Consider the following 24,169-nt stretch of genomic DNA (forward strand, 5'->3'; position numbering starts at 1 on the left):
TCGCCGGATCCCGAGGTGACTGTGAGCGGCAGATTCGCCGGATCCCGGGGTGACTGTGAGCGGCAGATTCGCCGGATCCCGGGGTGACTGTGACCGGCAGCTTCGCCAGCCGCTGTTGCCTGGGTGACAATGGGCAAAACCTATTTCTGTGATTATTGCGGCAGGTCGTTTCAAGACAATCTCCATAACAGAAAGAAACATTTACAAGGCGTTCAACATCAGAGGGCGAAGAAATTCTGGTTCGACTGTTTCCGAGGTAAATAGGGGAAGTCAGCTTTTCTCGGTGGGGATGGGGCCGTGCTCTCGACAGAAGGTTCTGTAAGAACTGGTACGATTAGTGCCAGTGACAATTCAATACACACCACTCAAATCCCGTTTATTGTAGAGCCTCATTCATTGTTGGACAGTTCAGTAAGTTTAGCCCGAGCTTCAGTTGGGTGAACCCTGGAACCGCAGTAAAGTGTTGGAGCGGGTTGGTAAGTGCAGTTTTATCTATCAGGAGGAATAAAGGATTTGCGTTTATATGGCTCCTTTCATGACCACAGGAGGTCCCAAAGTGCTTTACAGCCAATTAAGTATTCTTGAAGTGTGGTTGCTGTTGTAAGGTCGGAAACACGGCAGTCAGTTTGTGTGCAGTAACCTCACAAAGACAGTAATGTGATAATATCCAGATAATTTTTTTGTGTGATGTTGGCCCAGTGATAGATATTGGCCAGGACACCTGGGAGAACTCCCCTGCTCTTCTTCGAAATGGTGCTATGGGATCTTCTATGTCCACTTGAGAATACAGTTTAAAATCTCATCTGAAAGGCAGCACCTCCAATAGTGCAGCGTTCCCTCAGTACTCCACTGGAGTGTCAACCTACATTGTTGTGCTCCAAATCTGGTGGCAAGAAAGGTGGCCAAACAGCAGTGTCTTCTCCCAAGCCAGCATAAAGGCCATAATCATTCAAAACCAGCTCTGCTGGGCGGGACATGTCACTTGTATGCTTAACACCAGACTCCCAAAGCAACCGACCTCCTCTTAACTCGGCCACAGCAGGATACTCCCAGGAAGACAGCAGGAATGCTTCAGAGATGTCCTCAAGAGACTTGCTGACTCATGGGAGTCTCTGGCTTTTGACTGACCAAAATGGAGAAGGTTCATTCAAGAAGGCACCAAACACATTGAGTTGAGTTGTTGGGGAGAGTGCACAAACTTCCAAAAACCTTATCTACCCAACGCTGCAAGGGCAAGCTGCAGATTGTGCATTGGACTTAGCATCCACCTCAAAACTCACTGAACTGGAGTTGAAGCCTCAATCCCAAGGGCCTGCCTAAGAGAAGAAGAGCACTGAAGTCCAGGGGTGGAAATTGAACCTGGAACCTTGTGAATCAGAGGTGAGAATGCTACCAACTGAGCCACAGCCCATCCCTGGAGAGGAAAATGTTTAGAAGAGTTGGAAACTAAAATTAACCATTCTCCACTATTACTGCCAGGATATATGGCCAAGTTCCAACACTAAAAATGTGGCAAATTATAAACTGGAGATTTTTGTCTCAGTTCCTTGACCCAGTATTGACTGCTGTCAATTGAGCCCTGATACATCCATGCTAGTGAGAATGTCATAGTCGGCGGAATTAGTATTTTGTGCATTTATCACTTATAAGAACAGAAGAAATAAGAAAAGAAAGCAAGGAAAAGAATTGTACTGCACTTCAAAATGCTGGAAAATGCGCTAAAAAGTTATAAACCAAAATCTCCTCTGAGAGGAGGGGGGCTGGGGGGAAGAGTGGAATCATGGCCACAGACCCCGCTAGAAATACACTTTGTTCCACCAGCTCTCATTGGCCCTTCAAAAATGTCTATATTCAGCACTTAATAAATTGAATTTTCGGGTACATTGGTTCTTTGTGTCTCTATAATACAACTGATGGGATAGCTGCAGCTTAAGTCAAGACAAATTCATGTTCCATTGCACTCCTAATGTAATGCGTACATTTCATAAGTCAAATGAGGTCTTTGGGTTTCAGCTTTCATAGAAAATTGAATTAAATTGCAGAATGTGATCTGAAAATATGAATGGAAATCCTGAAATTCATCGTAATAAAATGAATTTAGTTTATTCAGTTACCTTGAACCACTGACCTGAGTGAAAGGATGTTTTTCAGGGCTACTTTTTAGTTATGCATTGTTTTTGAGGGTTGGTATGCAAGTTTTCAAGTGGAGCATTGTTTAGGATCCTACAATTAGCTGCAAGACCCTGGGTTAGGTAGGAGAACATCAGATTCCCACAACTATTGATTGCTACTCGGCAATCCCTATTCAAAGTGCATGTCGAATCATACAAATTTCAGCAGAGAAGATGACCATTTGGCTCATTATGCTGGCACATCAAGTGAAACTGTGTGATTCTCTTTCCTTTGTCTGTTTTTATATTCCTTTTCAAGTATTCATCCAATACCCTTCTAATTTCTTCCTTTGTTCTTCTGGTGATGATCTTTAGAAACACAATAAGGTACCAGATTACAACTTCAGTTAGGTATTTGCCTGCAATCATTTTGCATCTCAGACCTTTTATTATTTTGAAAATCTCTTACTGATCCCCCTTCAACCTCTATTCCAGCCAAAAGACCTCAATCCCTCAAGCCTTTCATCATAATTATAACCTCATCCTTGGTAGGGTTGCAATAATTATTTGTTACCCTTTAATACTTGGGACTATGATGTTATTGCTATTACAAAGACTTGGTTGAAGGATGGACAGGATTGGCAGATAAACGTTCCAGGAATTAGATGTTTCAGGCGGGATAGAGAGGGATGTAGAAGAGATGGGGGAGTTGCACTGCTGGTTAAGGAGAATATCACAGCTGTATGACAGGAGGTCACCTCGGAGGGATCATGCAGCAAGGCAATATGGATAGAGCTCCGAAATAGGAAGGGTGCAGTCACAATGTTGGGGGTTTACTATAGGCCTCCCAATTGCCGGCGGGAAATTGAGGAACAGTTATGTAGGCAGATTTTGGAAAGATGTAAAAGCAATAGGGTTGTTGTGGTGGATGATTTTAATTTTCCCTATATTGACTGGGAATCACTTAGTGCTAGGGATTTGTAAGGTGCATCCAGGAGGGCTTCCTGAGACAATATGTAGATAGTCCAACTAGGGAAGGGGCAACACTGGACCTGGTATTAGGGAATGAACTCAGCCAGGTGGTCGAAGTTTCAGTAGGGGCGCATTTTGGGAAAAGTGACCATAATTCAGTAAGTTTCAAGGTATTGGTGGATAAGGATAACAGGAGTCCTCGGGTTAAGGTGCTTAATTGGGAGAAGGCTAATTATAACAATATTAGGCAGGAACTGAGCAATCTAGACTGGAGGCGGATGTTTGAGGGCAGATCAACAACTGACATGTGGAGGGCTTTCAAACGTCAGATGATAAGAATTCAGGACCGACATGTTCCTGCTAGGATGAAGGATAAGTATGGCAGGTTTCAGGAACCTTGGATAGCAAAGGATATTGTGAGATTGGTCAAAAAGAAAAGGGAAGCATTTGTAAGGGCTAGAAGGCTGGGAACAGATGAAGCCTGTGGAGAATATAAAGAAAGTCAGAAGAAACTTAAGCAAGGAGTCAGGAGGGCTAAAAGGGGTCATGAAAAGTCATTGGCAACCAGGATTAAGGAATATCCCAAGGCCTTTTATGCATATGTAAAAAGTAAGAGGGTAGCCAGGGAAAGGGTAGGCCCACTCAGGGACAGAGGTGGGAATCTGTGTGTGGAGCCAGAAGAAATGGGAGAGATACCAAATGAGTACTTCTCATCAGTATTCACCAAAGAGAAGGACTTAGCAGTTGATTTGTCTAGGGAAGAGTATGTAGATAGCCTGGATCATGTTGAGATCAAAAAAGAAGTGTTAGGTGTCTTGAAGAATATTAAGGTGGATAAGTCCCCAGGGCCAGATGAGATCTACCCCAGAGTACTGAGGGAGGCAAGGGAGGAGATTGTTGGGGCCTTGACAGAAATCTTTGTATCCTCACTGGCTGCGGTGAGGTTCCAGAGGGCTGGAGAATGGGCAATGTTGTTCCATTGTTTCAGAAGGGTACAGGGTAGCATGGAGAATCCAGGAAATTACAGGCCAGTGAACCTTACGTCAGTGGTAGGGAAATTATTGGAGAAAATTCCTCATGACAGGATTTACCACTATTTGGAAGCAAATGGGCGTTTTAGTGAGAGGCAGCATGGTTTTGTGAAGGGGAGGTCATGTCTCACCAACTTGATCGAGTTTTTCGAAGAAGTGACAAACATGATCGACAATGGAAGGGCAGTGGATGTTATCTACATGGATTTCAGTAAGGCCTTTGACAAGATCCCTCATGGCAGGCTGGTACAGAAGATAAAGTCGCACGGGATCAGAGGTGAACTGGCAAGATGGATATAGAATTGGCTTGGTCATAGAAGACAGAGGGTAGCCGTGGAAGGGTGCTTTTCTGAATGGAGAGCTGTGACTAGTGGTGTTCCGCAGGGATCGGTGCTGGGACCTTTGCTGTTTGTAGTAAATGTAAATGATTTGGAGTAAAATGTAACTGGGCTAATTAGTAAGTTTGCAGATGACACTAAGGTTGGAGGAGTTGCCGATAGTGAAGAGGATTATCAAAGGATACAACGGGATATAGATCGGTTGGAGACTTGGGCGGAGAAATGGCAGATGGAGTTTAATCCAGACAAATGTGAGGTAATGCATCTTGGAAGGTCTAATACAGGTAGGAATTATACAGTAAATGGCAGAACCGTTAAGTGCATTGACAGGCAGAGGGATTTGTGTGTACAGGTCCACAGGTCACTGAAAGTGGCAACGCAGGTGGATAAGGTAGTCAGGAAGGCATATGGCATGCTTGCCTTCATTGGCAAGGGTATTGAGTATAAAAGCTGGGAAGTCATGCTGCAACTGTATAGAACCTTGGTTAGGTCACACTTGGAATATTGCATGCAATTCTGGTCGCCACATTACTGGAAGGATATGGAGGCATTGGAGAGGGTGCAGAAGAGGTTTACCAGGATGCTGCTTGATCTGGAGGTTATTAGTTATGAGGAGAGGTTGGAGCAACTTGGATTGTTCTCACTAGAGCAACAGAGATTGAGGGGCGACTTGATACAAGTGGCATGGACAGAGTAGATAGTCAGAAACTTTTTCCCAGGGTGGAAGAGCCAGTTACAAGGGGACATAGATTTAAGGTGAGAGGAGAAAACTTTAGAGGAGATGTGTGGGGCACGTTTTTTTACGCAGAGGGTAGTGAGTGTCTGGAATTCGCTGCCAGAGGAGGTGGTGGAAGCAGGTATGATAGTGGTGTTTAAGAGGCAGCTTGACAAATACATGAGTAGGATGGGAATAGAGGGATATGGACCCCGGAAGTGCAAAATGTTTTAGTTTGACAGGCAATATGATCAGCGCAGGCTTGGAGGGCCGAAGGGCCTGTTCCTGTGCTGTACTTTTCTTTGTTCTTTGTTCCTTGGTTCTAATATTCTCATAATGGGAAGCCTGCACTTTCATGCAAATTTCCAACCATAGGTATGGTTTCCCTTAACAATAAACAAATAAATTATACAAACATGATCTGCCTTTACTGTTCATGATAACTGTCTCTGATTCACCTTATCTTTCAAAGTATAGTATAATTTCATCCTTATTATGACTAACATCTTTCCTACAACTGAAGCAAGGTTAATTACATTACAATCACTTGGGTTATCTTTTTTTTTTAAAACGGGTGTAACATTTTCCACACTCTTGTCCTTAGCAGAGTTCCTGTTTTCAGTTGGCATGGAGATCAAGCAAGAACAACATTGGGCCATGCTACACAACTTTCACAGTTTAAAAAAACATTTTTGATATGTGTGCTCCATTAACTTGGGTGAAGTACCAATGGATGATCACTGCCGGTAGAATTATACCTCCATGATGCATTTGGGAAGAAAAAGAAATCAAACTTAAAGCGGAAGAAGCAATACCTCAAAGATGACTTTCATTTGGTGAAATCTATTTTATTAACCTACTATTTTCTTCTGCCCATTTAACAACCTCCTTTCTCCTCCTACAGATATTAATTTTTCATTGTAGGTCAATCACAGAGATGCTGATTGTCCTCTGGCACCCTTATCTAAACAAAACATTTTTGTGAGTCTTGAAAGTGGCAGCAGACTGGTTATGGTAGTAGAGAGACATCACAACCAAGGTTACTGCTACCCTTACTGATGTGAATTCAGTAGAGGTCAGAGCAAAACTATGAGTGAGAACACTGGCTGATTTTCCCCTTCTCTAACGAGTGCACTGAGGACAATTGTGGCACCCCAATATCATGAAGACTAAGCTTAGTAAGCTGAAATGTGCCTATGTTATTTTGAAAAAGTTGTGAAACAAGATGGCATGCTTTTTTCAAAGTCTGATTTTGAATTTCAGATAGTGCCACGATTTTGGCAGAAGAACTTGCCAAAAAGCCTTGCAGAAAATTTCTACAATCGGGTAAGTGCAGAAACGTCAAAAAGATAAAGCATAGGGACAGAATAGTGCTGTTTGTTAAGCACATTCTCCTATCGTCTCTGGGGCTTGCGTCTGAACCTAACTCAGGTTAATAAAATTATGCTCTATATCCCTTCCCAGTGGTGTGGATCCAAAAGTACACAGGTGCCATTAGGTTAGGAGCCCGTAGTATAACGCATCCTTATTCCCAAGGCATTTGCCGTCATTAGAGATGAGAGTGTGAATGTTACATGTTGTAATATTTCCAGCTGAATTATGGGATTAAAAACAACAGTAAACCTTTTTCTCCTGTTTCTGGAGTACCAGTTGCCCTTTCGTACTCTACCTAAGTGACCATTATTTATATGCCACTCAAAATCAGCATCATCAGGTTTTTTGACAACAGGAAGCTTCATACCTGCAGCTGATTCTGTCCTCATCCAACATTGACTCAGTACGCTTCCAACAGGAGCTCCTGAATAGCAAACAAAATTAAGGGCCTTGACTAATTCTTCCCTTCCCTAACCCAGTGGCATTGACATCATACTTCCAGCCCTGCTGTCCTGGCTGAATTCTGCTAATTTGGCATAGTTTGGGAATTGAGCCCAGGTTGTATGGCTCAGCTACTCCCTGGATAAACTTACTAGGCCATCAGGCATTCCTTTTGGGTCCTCTCTGGGGAGGGCAATTAGGTACATAAAGCAAGTTCTCACTTAAAATTGTAGTGTAGTTGTGTTCCTGAAAAATGCAACTATATGAAATGACTAAGTGAATTACATTTTCCCATTAAAACCAATATAAAAGCTTTCTTTGGGTTCTGCAGTACTTTTCTCATCAGACTAAAACATTATACCCTGTAAACCGAAATACTTCACATTGCTAAATTCCTATATTGGTAAATGAAATAACTTTTAAAATAAATTTAAAATTATAAAAGAAATATGATAACTTTCTACTTGCCTGCTGCTCTCCCTGGTTATGCTTCCTACCAACCCTGCTTCCCAAACCTCCCACTCGCCTCACATCCTGCTCTCTGACTCTCATGGTGGCTGCGGACCCTTTCTCTTGCCTCTGGGGGCCTTTCCTGCTCCCAAGTCCACTCTATTGCTGCCGGCCCTCTGACTCGCGGGTTCTCCCTAATCCATTTTCTTGCTGCCAGCGCGCTGACTCGCAGGGTCTGTTGCTCCCTGACCCACCCTCTCGTCGATCCTTTCTCTCTCTCTCAACCTCCTACTCCCCGACACTCCTGCTAAACTCTTTGCTCTCCTGAACCCCTGCAAAGATCAAGTTGACGCCTCTCCTCCTGCCTCTCGTCGCTCATCTCCAGAGCCCTCATTCACAGCAAGGGTTTGGGAAAGGGAAATGGCGAGCGGGAGAGTGGGGTGGGTCAGGAAGTGAGAGAGGCTGCAAGTGGGAGGATCGGCAGGGAGAGAAGAGGTCAGGGAATGGGAGATGCTGCTCCAAAATAATGCCAATTGGGTCATGTGGCCCTAAGTCAGATTGGTGCAAAATGACTTTAAAATAAAGCTCGCAACACTCAATGAGAATACAGGTCCCATTCACTCACTGTTAAATAGAAACAGTGTAAAATAGGGCAATAATCTTTCAGATTAAATCAATTAAACCAAATCAACAAAATGAGGTCAAATCAAGCAAGCTAAAATAGGGCAATGCTGGACTGAGACTTAATGTAATGTTAATTGAATATTAATTGGGTGTTTAAATCCATTCAGGTGGTGGGCATTTATTGGGGATTCATTTGTGTTTCCAGATATAGGAGCAGAATGAAACTGTGGGTTGGGATTGGAAGTGCTTGTTTATAATGTGTGTCTCTGTAAATAGAAGTATATTAAGTATGAAAATTCTTCAGCAACTGGCTGTCTAGAGTTATCATATAATGTTGGGGGATATTCTGGTGGCCATAAATCAGTGGAGGAAGTAATCTGATGTGGTGAATTAAAACTGCCATTCCACAACCCGTTCTCCAAATGCAATTTCCTTCCTCCCTATAAGCTGTTTTGGTTCAGTGGTGTTGAAATTTGTTCTGTGCCTCCAACAAAGTATATCTTTTCAGGAAAGTAATGTTCATGATAATTTAAGGGTTTATTGCATTTGGAAGAAACATGGAGGATGGTGCCCAATCCTAAGAACTGCTGAGAATCTTTTAGCACAATGAAGTAGAGTTTCAATTTGCCACCTGGGTGTAAAACTGGTGTTTCAGATCATCCAGCTGTCACTTTAATTTCCACTGGCAGTTTCTGTAAGGTGGTCAATCCCCAACCAGTTTTTCACATGGATGATAGGTTGAAAATGTACTCAAATACCTAAACACTTTAGTGTGCAACTATGTAGCATAAGGAAAAGTACTTGTATATGTCTTGCTGATCTGTAAGCCCTTTATTGTGTGTGCTAATGGGAAGGCAAAGAGAGACATTTACACTCTGACCTTATCTATTGTCAGGATACTGTCAAATCAAAAATGTCTTAAATTTTAAAACAGACTATATAAATGGCTTCCTCTCATTGGGAATGAAAATGGACAATTAGAAGGGTTATCAATGGGAGAGCAATTTAACAGTGATCATAAATCAGTTTGATTTAGCATAGTTATGGAAAAGGACAACGATACACAGAGTAAAATTTTTAAATTAGACAAGGGCCAATATTTTAAGCTGATTTGATGAAAGTGGACAAGAAATAGCTGCTTGCAGGTAAATCAGAGCAGTAGGAGGCATTGAAGGAGGAGACAGAGGGTTCAGAGCAAATGTATCCCCAAATGTAAAAATGGCGGTGCTCCCAAATCCTGACTCCTCCCCCCCCCCACCCCCGAAGATATTGAGAAGATACTGCAGAAAGCCTAAAGAGGTATAGAAAATGCAAGGGTGAAAGCAAAAAGGAAGTAAAAAGGGGCTTGAAAAAATATTGGCAAGCAGGATCAGGCGAGCAGAAAAGTGACTAATGAAATTCAGTTTGGAGAAATGTAAGGTAATGGATTTGTGTGCATTATGTAAGATAATACATTCCTTCTGTGCCGTAAATTTTCTATGTTTAGTGTTTAAGAGGGAAAATGGGTGAAGGTGTTTCATTTGCACTGGTATATAAAGAAGTGTCGGAAGAGGCCAAATGCAAGGAGAGGGGAAAATACTAGAGCTTCTCTGAAATTCTTGCTGCTGGTCAAGAGCAAAGATGTGGGAAGGAGTCAATTGTCCACCCTCTTAGTCTAGGCATGTTCTGTGAAAACTGACCCCAAAACACTTTAACATCAGTATTGCACTGTATTCTAGTGATCTAAACCCACAGACAAAGATCACACTGATGGAACCTAAGAATAGAATAATCAATGTAAGCACAGATGGTCTGTGTTTTATCCCCATGTCTTTGAATTTTGTCACCTGATATTAGGCATTAGTTGAGAGGGAAGGAGTCTGCTACCATACCTCATCCGTACATCCTTTGGGCAGCCAACAGGAGATATGAGATACTGCCCTACTAGGGTACCCCAACTGATTTATCTACTTGAGCCTCCCTTTCCAGTGTGACTCAGATTGAAAACTGTGTTAATGCTTCTGTACGTTGGTGTCCTACAGTACCCTATTGTTCATCCTATATTTGATCTTTTTATTTTATCAGTTTAGCTTCCATCCTTTGTTATTGGTATGATTTTAATGACGTTTTATTCCATAGGTCAGTGTGATTTTGGTGCGAATTGCAAATTCTCCCATATGACTGATGAGGATGTTCAGAAGCTGAGACAAAATGTGGAAGGTACAAACAAGTGAAGCTACTGTGTGAATTAAGAGTTTGTTTATGAAAACTATACATACTGACGATATTTATCTTCAGTCACTTGGTGTAATCCAGTCATAGAATTATACTTAGCAGCTGAACCGCTTTCATAAAACATTGTTGACACATACCTTAATTTTCTTTTCCCTCATCCTAAATAACAATATGAGACTGTGTACTCATAATATTGCTATTTTCAGCTCCTTTCCCATTATGGTGGTTCTTGGGACCTTGCTCTTTATGTGCCTCTGGGTACCCACCTACCCAGCCTGCCCAACTGTGGAATTTCCAAAATGTTGGGATTCAATGCTGTTCTTTGTCTCTTGCTCATCTGCAAGAGAAAAGGAAGGAATATTATTAGGTGTGTATGACTGCCTCACCTTCAATACAGCATGTAAAAGAAACATATTGAAATAGAACTATTTAATTAAACCTCTGGCTCCCCTCTAGCTCAGCCCTCCCTTCCTCCCTCCACCCCACAATTGCTGATTCCATGTTAGATCCCTAGTTTCTGCTGTTAGTACATCTCAAAGGTCAGTAATGGTATTACAATTAGCTTCCATGTCCCTGAGTTAGGGAGGGAAACTGAACCTGAGGATTCCTGAGAAGATTCTTGATGGAAGTGCATGCATATGAATGTTGAATGTAAACAGGATTTTATTCAAATGGTTGTGTAAGCTGCTAAATATTATCATCAGGGTTCATATGCAAAAATGCCCATATACCACTGTTTTAGTTAACTATCGATGGACAGTCTACCCGAGTAGTTCTGTATCAATTTCATCTTTGTCAATTCCACAGCTAGCTGATCTGATTTCAGCTACAGTGATTTGAATAATGTGTCTTTCTTATCTGACTGGGAAACTCTTTATGGTGCTCTGAAGCCTAAGGAAAAATTGGATGTCACAGCTGCCAGTGAAATTCGTTCTTCATTCCCCTAGCAGCAAGATTAGTTGCTATTGCAGCAACTGATACATCAGCTGATTTGCCAGCCTAGAGTCGCCCAATGCTGTACCTGAAAACTTGCCTGGCTTTTTCTGGAGCATTGAAAAGTCATTCTATGTCTCTGGAATCTAAATCCAGTAGAACAAATTATATTTATCTTAACTCCTGTTCCAGAGACTTATTTTCATAATTCCCAAGCATTTCACCTTAAGGTTTTACTGTGTTATCAATCTAAAATACTTAAGTTTTATAATTTTTAAATCTTGTGTTTTCTGATCATGATTTCTCCCTCAATAATTTATATCTAAAAAGCAAATTGGCAACTGTGTCACTGCTGAAAATATCATCAGAATTATTTCTAGCTCCTCCACTCTGAATTGTGAGTTTTTACACTTGGAAGGTAACAGCAGACTTACCAAATCTCACCTGATACTTTTTTGTGGCTGCTGGCTATGAAGGTTCATAGTTTAGCCCATTTTTCTTTAATCATTTCAGTGAAGATTATTCAGAGGCTTGTTGCCCAGGGATATCTGTTTCTATTCCCCCAGCCTACAATTTCTTATTAATTTGCTTTAGTGGACTCGCACAGGCAAGCCCAGAAGCAGAAAGCCCTTGCTGGCAATTCCACAGGGAGCTAATAAAACCTACAGGAAATTTCATATATACAGTGGTGTAAATAGGTGTATATTGAGTGACCTATTATTTCAGATGTAGTGTCGAAGGTTAATTTTGTAGGCAAGTGTGGATTTATAATTTTGTCGAGTTCTAAGTGATCTGACCTATTCCATGTGACGCAGTTCCATTTGATGCATACCAACTTTGTTCACTTATTAATTCAATGTGCCAGAGGTTGGTAAGGTTTGGGCTGTCAGCTCCATAAAGTGAGCTCCTATGCTAGCTAATCCATTGTAAGAATGTAGCAAGTGAAGAGAGGAAGCTTTTCTACCGCATAAATGATTATATTAATGAAATGTGCTTAGAGACCACAGTGAGTTAAAAGAAATCTTCAACTCGTCCAGCAGGTGTCGCTGTTGTCTCAAGTGTACCACTTCAGTCTCAATGTTGGAATGTGCAGGACTGGAAAAGGCCATTATCCGCGTGGCTGGCTCCAGGGCTTTTTAAAAAGAGTTCACTTATCACATACCCACAATGTGTCAAAATGCTTTACAGCCAATGGGTCAGTTTTTCAGTGCTGTTGTTTTGGCACACATGCAGCCAATTTGTGCTTAGTGTAAGAGGTTTCCACTCCTGTTCTCCTTACAAATGGTCCCTGAGCTTGGCCTAAATAGCCAAGTGGTTATGGTACTGGGTTTGTAACCCTAAGATCAAGAGTTCAAATCTCACAATGGCAGAACTATGAAGCTTGGCCTAAATAGCCAAGTGGTTATGGTACTGGGTTTGTAACCCCCAGATCAAGAGTTCAAATCTCATAATGGCAAACTATGAAACAATGTAACTTTAAGCTTGGCCTAAATAGCCAAGTGGTTATGGTACTGGGTTTGTAACCCCAAGATCAAGAGTTCAAATCTCACAATGGCAAACTATGAAACAATGTAACTTCATCTGAAACAGATGGAAACAGGTTTACTCAAAAGAGTATCAAGAGTTCAAATCTCACAATGGCAAACTATGAAACATGTAACTTCATCTGAAACAGATGGAAACAGGTTTGTACTCAAAAGAGTTACAAATGGTCCTTGGACTTTAAGATTTATGAAGAACAAATCGCACAGACACAGGGTTTGGCTAAATCAAAGATTTAATGTTTTAATAAGTGCACTAAGTCCCTAATACAGATAACCTCAAATCTAATTGAGACACATAAAGTTACACAAAATTAAAATGAACTAGTATCCATTCAAACCCTTTCAAAGGCTGAGAAAAAATCAAGCTCTCTACACCTTTCTCATGATTCTATCCACCAACAATCAGCCTTGTGCTATGCTCCTCACTACCTGTTGAGATAAATTCTCACTTGGATCTTGAAGACCACTACACTGTTGAAGGAGTGGTATGACCAAAGCATTGCATAGTTTAAACATTACATCCTCTATCTTGTGCTAGGTACTTCAGTATTCTGTTTGTTGATTGCTGTTTTCTAGCTATTGGGCAGTCAACTAAAAAAGTTGATATGGACAAAATAATTCCTGAGATTGTCTTAGAAATTTTGCAAATAGCAGAAGCAGCATCTCCAATCTAGCCAGTTTGGGATTGGTAGTGAGGAATGAGCAAGGCAATAAGATACTAAAAGAATTAGCAATCAAAAGAAGGAAAACAGCAGCAGAAAAGTCAGAGAAACAGGAAAAGCATATTTTGTAAATTTCTCAATCTATTTGGTGGAGTTCCCTTGAGCTATAACATAATCTTACAAACCCTCCATGCAATTGAGTGACAGCATAAGAATGGAATGTTTTATCGTTTGTATTCATCCACTGCCACCTTAATAGCTGTCTTTTGAACACGATATCATTGTATATTTTTTTTAAAATATAAAGTTTTGGGTAAGAAAAGTTGTTAAATTTCTTGCATAAACTTGCTTAAGCAATTGTTAATATGTATTTTGAAAATTTTGCATTTGGTTCTTATTGTTTAATATTGTTTGAAATGATTTTGTTTCAGAGGAAAACAAAGTAGAACACGATAACAGAACAGCCCCTGATATTGGAGAATGGTTGGCAAAGAGAGCTAAGAGGAAAGAGAGCAATTCACACATCAGGTAATTCATATATATCACAATTGCAATATTGGGCAAATTTTGTGTTACGTTTGCACCTGATTTGTGAACGTGCTATTCGAACCAATCAGCAACAATTTGTAACTCAACAGATGGGAAATCTACTAATGAACAAGTAACAGTTTATTTTTAAAAAGGCAAAAAAAACATGGGCAGCATTTACTGGTTGGCAAGCGGGGGCAGGGCTTGCTTGCCGACGAGTAAAATGACTCAGTGATATCGGGCGTGCGCCCCAACATCACCCCGCGTCATTTAGATTCTCAGACTGCGTGCCCGCCGACCTGTCAACGGCCTGTTAAGACCATTAAAAAAGTTATTAAAATGATTAATAGATCTGCCCATCCAATCTTGAGGTTGGTGGGCAGGTGAAGAGTCCAGGCAGCCTTTAGAAAAAACATGAAACCTCATCCACGGGCGGGATGAGGTTTCGTGAGGGATTTAATGTTTGTGTTACATTTTTAATAAAATGTCCCAGCTCGTTTGACAGTGTCACATGAGGGGACATGTCAATAAAATTTTTCTCATCCATTTTTTTTAAAGTACCACTGATCTCCCTGAGGCAGCACTTCGCATGTGCGCAAAACAGCACCACTTCTGGCTCGGAATTCCACCCCCCCGACCCCAGCCTGCACAGGGAGCGCATAGCACTTCCTGGTGCACGTCACGCCGGGCAGGCCTTAATTGGCCTGCCCACGTAAAATGTTGCCCCATCTCTGCTGCTGGTTTGTTCTGACTGGAGTCGGGGATTTATAGCAGCTGCTTTTATACAAATTCCTATCAACAACAATTAGCTCCTTATTAATTTTGGCAGTGATTTGACTTTGAGACCCTAAAAAGGCAGAGCAACTAAACACAGTGTAGACTTTGCAAGCAGAATAATGCAATGGATGTCACATCTTCTAATCCTGTTATTGTAAAATAGTGTATCCCCCAAATTTAACTTAAACATCTCCACCGGTTATCCACATTTTATTTATGTTTTACTATTTTTTCATAAGAATGTTTTCCTTTTTTGTAATATACAGAGACTTTACATTTAAAAATAAATAAAAATGATGTGCCAGCCGGAGCATTTGTTACAAATTCAAAATATAAACACAGTAAAGAAAGGGAATAACAAGTAATAATATAACTTTTACATTGCTCTTCCAACATTTGAAGAAAATGCAACTTTTCATTTTTAAAAAAAAACTTCTAACAAATTGTGTTTATGGAATCAATGTGCTTAGTAATGAGAACCTATGGTCCTGAAGGATGAGAGAGTTTTCTATTCTTTCGTTTGTAACCATAGGCACTCATAGGTCAGACATGATGTATGCTGTTTTGTAAGCTCAAGTTTTGTGCTTTTCACAGTCGTGATGACCGCATGCAGTGTGGGATTGTACAGGTGAAGGGCAGTGCTAAGATGCATGTCATTATTTTTATGAAACTGTATTGTGTATGAGTGAGGTTTTTTTCTTTGGTTATTTTTAGCCAAGAAGAATGCAGTGTTTCCAGTTTGGTGAAGAATCCACTTAACTCAAATTTATATTGACTTTTATGCATTGGGGGGGAAAAAAAACTCAAATTCCCTTGGTGTCTTGCTTGCGTACATTTCACATTTGGTAAAAAGACTTCAAATGAGGGTTACTTTTACATTTTGTATGTGCAAATGTACAAATTGAAATGTCATAGTATGTCACATTGTATATGCACATTACAGTAGATGAATTGATTTGCATTATATAAGGCCATTTTTATAATATACGAAGCTTCACACAATAAATTTCTTTGAAATGCAATGTTTTAAGTAGACAAGCAAGGCAGCAACGTATCACAAGCATAAGTGAAAATGAATTGACAATGAACCTTTTTTATTAGCCTCAGGAATATTTGCCAGGGGAGCTCCTTGCTTCCTGAATAGTTTAATGTTATCTATCAAAACAGGCTGATGGCACTTCAGTTTTCTTTCATATACAAATGCCAGGATTTCTGATGGCACTCAAATGCTGGCACAGGACTCGAATCCAATACCTCCGGACCTAAATGGCAAGAATAGCTGGGCCAACCTTGCTTTTGTGTTTGACTTGTAATTGACCTTGTGAAACTTATGATATTTACTCCAATTAATTGGGGAACCTCAAATTTGTTGATATGTTTTGGAATACAGGAATAGGAATAAGCCTTTCAGCTTCTCGAGCCAGTTCCACCATTCAATCAGATTATGGTTGATCTGTAACTTAACTGTATATACTTACCTTTACCCCAAGTCCCTTAATATCATTGAATAACAAAATATATTAATCCCAGATTTAAAATTACCAAATTGATCTACCATCAATTACAGTTTTTGGAAGAGAGTTTCACATTTTGACCACCCTTGTGTTGATATGCTTGCTAATATCACTCCTGAAAGGTCTGGCTCTAACCTTCAGGCTATGCCCTCAAGTTCTGGAGTCTCCAGCTAGCAAAAACAGTTTCTCTCTCTCTCTACCCCATTTCACCCTTTTTGATGTCTTAAAAACTGCTATCAAATCATGCCTTAACTTTCTAAATCCCAGGGATCCCAAGAACCCTTGTTTGTGTAATTTCTTCTCATAATTTAATTTAACCCTTGGAGTCCGGGTATCATTATGGTAAATCTATGCTGCGCTTTGAGGCCAGTATATCCTTCCTAAGGAGTGGTGCCCAGAACTGCATATAGTTACTTCGGGCGAGGACTTTATATAGCTAACAAATGACTTGTACATCCTTGTATTCCAGTCCTCTAGATAAAAATGTCAGCATTACATTTAGCCTTGTTGATTATTTTCTGTACCTCCTCATGACATTTTAATGATCTATGTACCTGGACTTCCACTGTTTTTATCTTTTGACCATTTAGGAAGTGCTAAGTTATATCATTTTCAGGTCTGAAGTGGATATTTGATCACATTGAAATTTAGATTTCACATTGTGCTTGGATTTCCAGAAGGCATTTGATAAAGTGCCACATCAAAGGCTATTGCAGAAAATAAAAGCTCATGGTGTAGACATATTGGCATAGATAGAAGATTGGCTAGCTAACAGGAAGTAAAGTAGGCATAATTAGGTCTTTTGTCACATCCTGCCAACCAGAAAGTGGTATGCCACTGGGATCAATGCTGGGGCCTCAACTTTTTACAATTTATATAAATGACTTGGATGAAAGAACTGACGATATGGTTGCTAAATTTGCTGACGACACAAAGATAGGTAGGAAAGTAAATCGTGAAGGAGGCTACAAAGGGACATAGATAGATTAAGTGAGTGGGCAAAGATCTGGCAAATGAAGTATAATGTGGGTGGATGTGAAATTGTCCAGAAAGAATAAAAAAGAAGCATGTTATCTAAATAGTGAGAGATTGCAGAGCTCTGAGATTCAGAGGGATCTGTTGTCCTCATGCATGAATTGTAAAAAGCTAGTGTGCAGATATAGCAAGCAATTAAGAAAGCTAATAGAATGTTATCATTTATTGTGGCAGGAATTGATTACAAAAGTTGGGAGGTTATGCTTCAGTTGCACAGGACACTGGTGAGACCACATCTGGAGTACTATGTACAGTATTGGTCTGCTTACTCAAAGAAGGATGTAAGTGCTCTAGAAGCAATTCAGAGAATGTTTACTAGACTAATACCAGGAGTGGGTGGTTTGTCTTATGAGGAAAGGTTCGACAGGTTCGGCTTGTATCCACTGGAGTTTAGAAGAGTAAGAGGTGACGTGATTGAAACCATTAAGATCCTGAGAGGTCTTGACAGAGTGGATGTGGAGAGGATTTTTCCTCTTGTGGGAGAACTTAGAACTAGGGGTCACTATTTTAAAAATAAGGGGTTGCTCATTTAAGACAGAGATAAGAAGGTAACCAGGAATGTTGATGAGGGTATTGCATTTGATGTGGTCTGCATGGACTTTAGCAAAGCTTTTGATAAGGGCCCTCATGGCAGACTGGTCAAGAAAGTAAGAGCCCATGGGATCCAAGGCAAAGTGGCACGTTGGATCCAAAAATGTCTGAGGCAGGAAATGGCAGGGTGACGGCAGAAGGATGTTTCTGTGACTGGAAGTCTGTTTCTAGTGGGGTTCTGCAGGGCTCAGTGCTGGAGCTCTTGCTGTTTGTGGTGTACATAAATGATTTGGACTTAAACATAGGGGGTATGTATCAAGAAGTTTGAGGATGACATGAAAATTGGTAGGTGGTAAATAGTGAGGAGGATAACCATAAACTGCAGGAGGATATCAGTAGACTGGTCAGGTGGCAGAGCGGTGGCAAATGGAATTCGACCTGGAAAAGTGTGAGGTAATGCCCTTGGGGAGGACTAACAAGGCAAGGGATTACACTATGAATGGTAGAACCCTGGAAAGCACTGAAGATCATAGGGACCTTTGTGTGCATATCCATAGATCCCTGAAGTTAGCAGGGCAGGTAGATAAGGTGGTTAAGAAGGAATGGGGATACTTGCCTTTATTAGCCGAAGTATAGAAGACAAGTGCAGAGAGGTTATGCTGGAACTGTATAAAATGCTAGTTAGGCCACAACTGGAGTACTGAATGCAGTTCTGGTCACCACATTATAGGAAGAATGTGATTGCACTGGAGAGTGAGCAGAGGAGATTTACCAGGATGCAGCCTGGGCTGCAGGTTCTGAGCAATGAAGAAAGATTGGGTAGGCTGGGGTTGTTTTCCTTGGAGCAGCGAAGGTTGAGGGGGAACCTGATAGAGGTGTTGAAGATTATGAGGGGCATAGGGTGAATAAGAAGGCACTTTTTCCATTAATAGAGGGATCAATAACCAGGGGGCATTGATTTAAGGTAAAAGGAGAAGGCTAAGAGGGGAGTTGAGGAGAAACTTCTTCACCCAGAGGGTGGTGGGAGTCTGGAACTCACTGCATGAAAGGGTGGTTGAGTCAGAAACTCTCATAACTTTTAAGAAGTATTTCGATATCCACTTGTGTTGCCATAGCCTCCAGGGTTATGAGCCAAGTACTGGAAAATGGGATTAGTGTAGTCAGATCTTTGTTGACTGGCGTGGACATGATGGGCTAAATGTGCTGTAAACCTTTGAATCTAAGGGAATTTTTTCTGAGGGCTGTGAGTCTTTCAACTCTCTTCTCAAAAGGCAGCGGAAGCAAAGTCTTTCAATATTTTTTGAGGCAGAGCTAGGTGATTCTTGATTAACAAGGGGGTGAAAGGTTATCGGGTGTAGGTGGGAATGTGGGGTTGAGATTAGTCAGATCATCCATGATCTTGTTGAATGACGGAGCGGGCTCGAAGGGCTGGGTGGCCTACTCCTCCTAGTTCATAAGTTTGCATGAAATCCATTTACCATAGCTTTTCCCATTTCACTTAAAATTTCAAAGACCTTGACATATTATGCTTCCATCTAAACTTCTTGTATCACCTATCTTTGTGTCATCAGTAACTGTGTTATGTATTTTTCTATCCCATCATCTAATCAGTTAATAAATATGCTGAATAGTTGAGGCCCCAACATATGAGGCTGCCGTGTATTCTCCACTCCCACTCCCCCCACCCCCACCATCCCATTCCTCCAACCAGGGTAACTTTGTTGTTGAGCCCCCTTACCTTCCACTGTCCTTGTTCTCCACTAGCCCCTCCTCACCCACTAATACCAGCAACCATTGGCAACTGCATGTGTGTCATATGCTGTAGTCCTTTGTAAGCACCATGCTCTGCCACCAATCAATCTGAATATTGTGGGCAGACAAAAACTGCATATTATTATTCTTATTCATTTTAATTTTGTATATTTAATCGAGTTGCAGGTAGATTAAACTGAATGTTTAGCTGTAGTTTTATCCTCATGCACCTCCTTGTGCTGTGACGTCACTGTGGAATTTTTCTGTTCACTGACTCTCAGTTTAACTTTAAAGCTGCTCTGCTCCACCCTCAGCCTTCCTCTTTTTCACTGCTCCTTCTCAACTGATTATTCTCTAACCAATTTCTTTTTTGTTTGTATTGCACCAACTTTACTTCAGTTCCCAATTTCACATGGGATTTCTTTAGGCTGAATGGGTTACCTATATTTGTACCTTTTACTTTAAGTGAAAAAAAATGATTTTGTCCTCATTTTACATTATTTATTTCCAACTTTAGGTTGCAGGGGAACCTATCCAGTGCCATATGCTATCTCCTGCTAAAACTACAGAGAAGCAAACAATTACAAGGCTTCTCCCTTCGTTATTTTTGTAGCCTGATCCTTGGGAATGACTTGGCTTGATTTGTTGTCAGATTTTGAGTTCTGAACTGTAACTTTGTTTTTCCCAGTTGCTTTCACTTGCTGCTTTTTTCTGAAAGCTCAAATTGAGCATCTTGCTGTGTAGGGAAGTACAGCAACAAACCTAGTTTAACATTCAATGACATAGGGAACTAATTTCCCACATGCAACATGTTAGTCTATTTAAAAAAAATACATGGCATGTTAGCTATATAAAAAAACATACGGAATATAGAATCATAGGTTTAATATTTTCAGTTAAAATTCTGAGGGGCTAGATTCTTTTCAGCTTTGTGCTGATAGAAGTATTTATTCTGGAATAGGGGTGTTGATCATATAGAGTTCTAATTGGTTTTCCTACTGCACTTTGGGTGGAGTATCTGGGATGATTGATTGTCTCAGTGCAATCAAGACTTTGAAATGCGCATAGTTGTCCAATACTACATTAAAGTCAATGATGTGTTATGATCACATCATTGCACAGCATTCAGAATAATATAGTATGTAAATATTCTTGATTTTTTTTATTGAATATTTTTAGGTCAGGGAGTTGCACTTGTATATGTTATAGGAATAATATTTCTGTTTTCTAATGATGCCTCTGTGCCTTTGTGTTTGTTAGAATGTTGTTTTGATATAAGGGGAGTATTTGTCTGAGACTGTGTGCATTCTCAGCATAATACAAGATTTATATTTGCTTTTTTAAATCCAGTGGGTATTTATGTGACCTTTTTATAAATGATGCCAGTGTGTTGTGATGACCCCAGACAGAGTTACACTCATTATACTTTGGCGATAACTTGCTTAATTGATCTATAGCAAAAACCAGCAGAGACTTAGAAAAGGAATTAAAAGCACTTCGGGTTAGTCTGCAGCTGACTTATTATGGTGTCACTGGTGCTGGGAATGGAAGTGCTCTGGTATGTCCTTGGGTATTGTTGGCAGAAGGCATCTGCTGACTTTTGAAATGCATCATGTGAGTACCCTTCAGGGCTCTGTAGAGGAATGCCATTATCAAGGATGTTTCAGTCTTGAGTTGATTTTTTTTATATTAGTATTGTTCTGTTACGTAAGGGAAGCAGTACTTGTACTACTCAACCCCTGACAGTGTAAACAAGAAAGATGAGCTCTAATTCCTACAGAAGTGAGAAAGGATCTTGACTGAGAAGAGCAGTAAGTAGAATCGGTATAGATGATGGTAAGAAATAACAAGGGGCAGAAAACACTGGTGGGAGTAGCTTATAGTCCCCTGACAATAGCTATACTGTTGGACATTATATTAATCAAGAAATAAAATGAGCTTGCAACAAAGGAAATGAAGTAATCATGGGAGACTTCAACCTTCATTTAGACTGGGCAAATCAATTGACCGAAGTAGTTTGGAGGACAAGTTCATGGAATGGATTCAAGAAAGTTTCCTGAAACAATACATCATGGAATCAATTAGGGAAGAGGCAATTTTAGATCTTGTCTTTATATAGTGAGCCAGGATTAATTAGTAATCTCATAGTAAGGGATCTCTAGGGAGGAGTGATTATAGCATAATAGAATTTTACATTGCGTTTGAGAGTGACACACTTAAATTTGAAACTAGAGTATTAAATTTAAATAATGCCAATTACAAAGGACTGTTGCCTATGGAAGAATGAGGAATTAGATTAAAAGGTATGATAGTAGATGAACAATGGCAAATATTTAAAGAAATAATTCATAACCTTCAAATATATATTCTATTGAGAATAAAAAGTGTATGGGGAAAAATGATCCACTGTGGCTATCTAAAAAAGTTAACATTAATATTAGATTAAAAGAACAGGTTTATAATGTTGCCAAGAAATGTAGTTAATCTTGAAGATTGGGAGATATTTAGAAACTAGCAAAGGATGATCAAAAGGTTGTTAAAAGAGGGAGAAAATAAAATGAGTAAACTAGCAAGAAATATAAAATTGGATCGTAAGAACTTCTACAAGAATGTTAAGAGGAAGAGAAGAGCGAAGTAAATGTGAGCCCATAGAGACAGGACTTTTCGCATCGAAAACCCAAAAACCAGACCAGAAATAGTGAGAGTCAAAGGTCTAATGAGAGTGAGGAACACAAAGTGAATAGTAAGAGTAAAGAAAAAGTATGGATCTGATGGCCTACATCCTAGGGTTCTAAAATAAGTGGCTGAAGAAAGTGGGTGCATTGGTTGTATTCTTCCAAAATTCCCTAGATTCTGGAACCAGTGGATTGGAAGGTAGAAAATGTAATATCACTATTGAAAGGAGAGATATAACAAACTACATGCAAGTTAGCCTGATTATTAGTCGTCAGAAAAATTTGCTTGACTATCCAATTATTGCTTTTTGCAATCTACATTTCTGTTTATTTTATGCTATTCAAGAGATTTAACAAATATTGGTGCCAAAACTCCATTGAGAAATGATATTTATTTGGACTTGTGTTGAGGTTTTCTAGAATGTAGACTTTATGGAGAACCAAATTGATCAGGTAAACAATCAACTAAACTGCACCAGTTAAATGGATGGAACAACAAGTGCAGATAAGCACTAGGGAAATTAGAGGAGGTTTAGTGAGACAGCCCTTTCTCCAAGGCTATACATGTTCTTTTTGTTAAGAATACAGTGATTTGTTCTATTTCCTGATGTTGCATCGTGATAATATATCATTGATGTTCTTTGTTCAATTTATTTAATATTGTATTTCATTGTATCACATCATTTAATGTTACAATGTTGAATCTCATCCTTTTTTTTTACACAGTGGTTTGGAAGTGGAAAAAGAAATTGATGACGAACCTGTTTACTGGCTACCTCCAGGATATCATGCAGTTCATGAGCTACCTCCTTCTCTACATCCTCCACCTCCTGGAGGATGGATGCCTGCACTGAATGTTGAATGGGGTTAACATCGCAGAAGACTTTTTTCCTGTCAAAATGTGGGGAAAAAGGACATGATTGGTGAAGCACTTGGACTTGGCACTCTATTAACTGAGGAATATTACCTTAATTGAATGATACGCCTTGAAATTCAAAAGGGTTCCTAAGTAGCTCCATTTCCACATGTAAGTGATACATAGGGCACAGCAACTAATCAATCTGGTGTCTTCTGTGGCCATTGTAATGCAATTTATAGCTACCTGTTCTGTAATTTGCAGAATTTGTCAATCATCAACCAAATATGAAACATTAATAGTAAACGTAGTAATTTGGAATAATTCTGATGGAAAGTGTTCGAAACCAAGCAGTCACTTTTGTTTAATAATATGCAAGTTTTTTTTATCATGCAACAAGACTGGCTGATGTTTGTATTAGTAAGTCATGTCCTTTGAAAAGCATTATAGTTAGTGGTTATGGTAAAGGCATTTTTAAGCAGTGAAAGCATTGTCACAGTTCTTGATTTTCTTCAGAATTGTCCATTTAGACATGCTGTGCAAAGCATCTTGTGTAAGCCTAAAGCCACAGATAAATGCAATAGCGATATAAATGGTTAGGATGTTTATTAGCCAGAAATAACCAGCTATATGAGAAATTTGTTTCTAATATATTCATATTTCCATCTTGAGGGGAGATGGTGGTGTAGTTGTAATGTGACTGGACTGGTAATCCAGAGACCAAGACTAATGCTGTGGGGACATGGGTTCAAATCTCACCATTGCAGCTGGTGGAATTTAAATTCAATTAATAAATCTGGGATTAAAAAGCTATCATTGATTGTTGTAAAAACCCTTCTGGTTCATTAATGTCCTTTAGGACATCTTGGAATCTTGGATGGAAATCTTCCATCCTTACCTGGTTTGGCCTCCATGTGATTCCAGACCCACAGAATTGTGGTTAACTTTTAACTGTCCTTTGAAATGGCTTAGCAAGTCACTCGGTTCAAGGACAACTAGGGATAGGCAATAATTGTTGGCAGTACCAGCGATGCCCACACCCCATGAAAGAAGAAAAAAAGGTCTGTTTTCTAACTGTTTGCATATGTAAAA

At 40.0% G+C, this 24,169-nt stretch overlaps 1 protein-coding gene across 1 annotated transcript; it reads left to right on the forward strand.

Moving 5' to 3' along the window:
• The first annotated feature begins 16 nt into the window (after nt 1-16).
• zmat5 (zinc finger, matrin-type 5) lies at nt 17-23,564 on the forward strand. The gene is made up of 5 exons (XM_041203262.1): nt 17-256; nt 6,431-6,493; nt 10,175-10,255; nt 13,841-13,937; nt 22,948-23,564. The coding sequence occupies exons 1-5, from the start codon at nt 130-132 to the stop codon at nt 23,090-23,092; spliced, it is 513 nt and encodes a 170-aa protein (XP_041059196.1). The 5' UTR covers nt 17-129; the 3' UTR covers nt 23,093-23,564.
• The last annotated feature ends 605 nt before the right edge of the window (nt 23,565-24,169 follow it).

This window comes from Carcharodon carcharias, chromosome 13, assembly GCF_017639515.1.
Source record: "Carcharodon carcharias isolate sCarCar2 chromosome 13, sCarCar2.pri, whole genome shotgun sequence".
In the NCBI taxonomy this organism is placed as follows: domain Eukaryota; kingdom Metazoa; phylum Chordata; class Chondrichthyes; order Lamniformes; family Lamnidae; genus Carcharodon; species Carcharodon carcharias.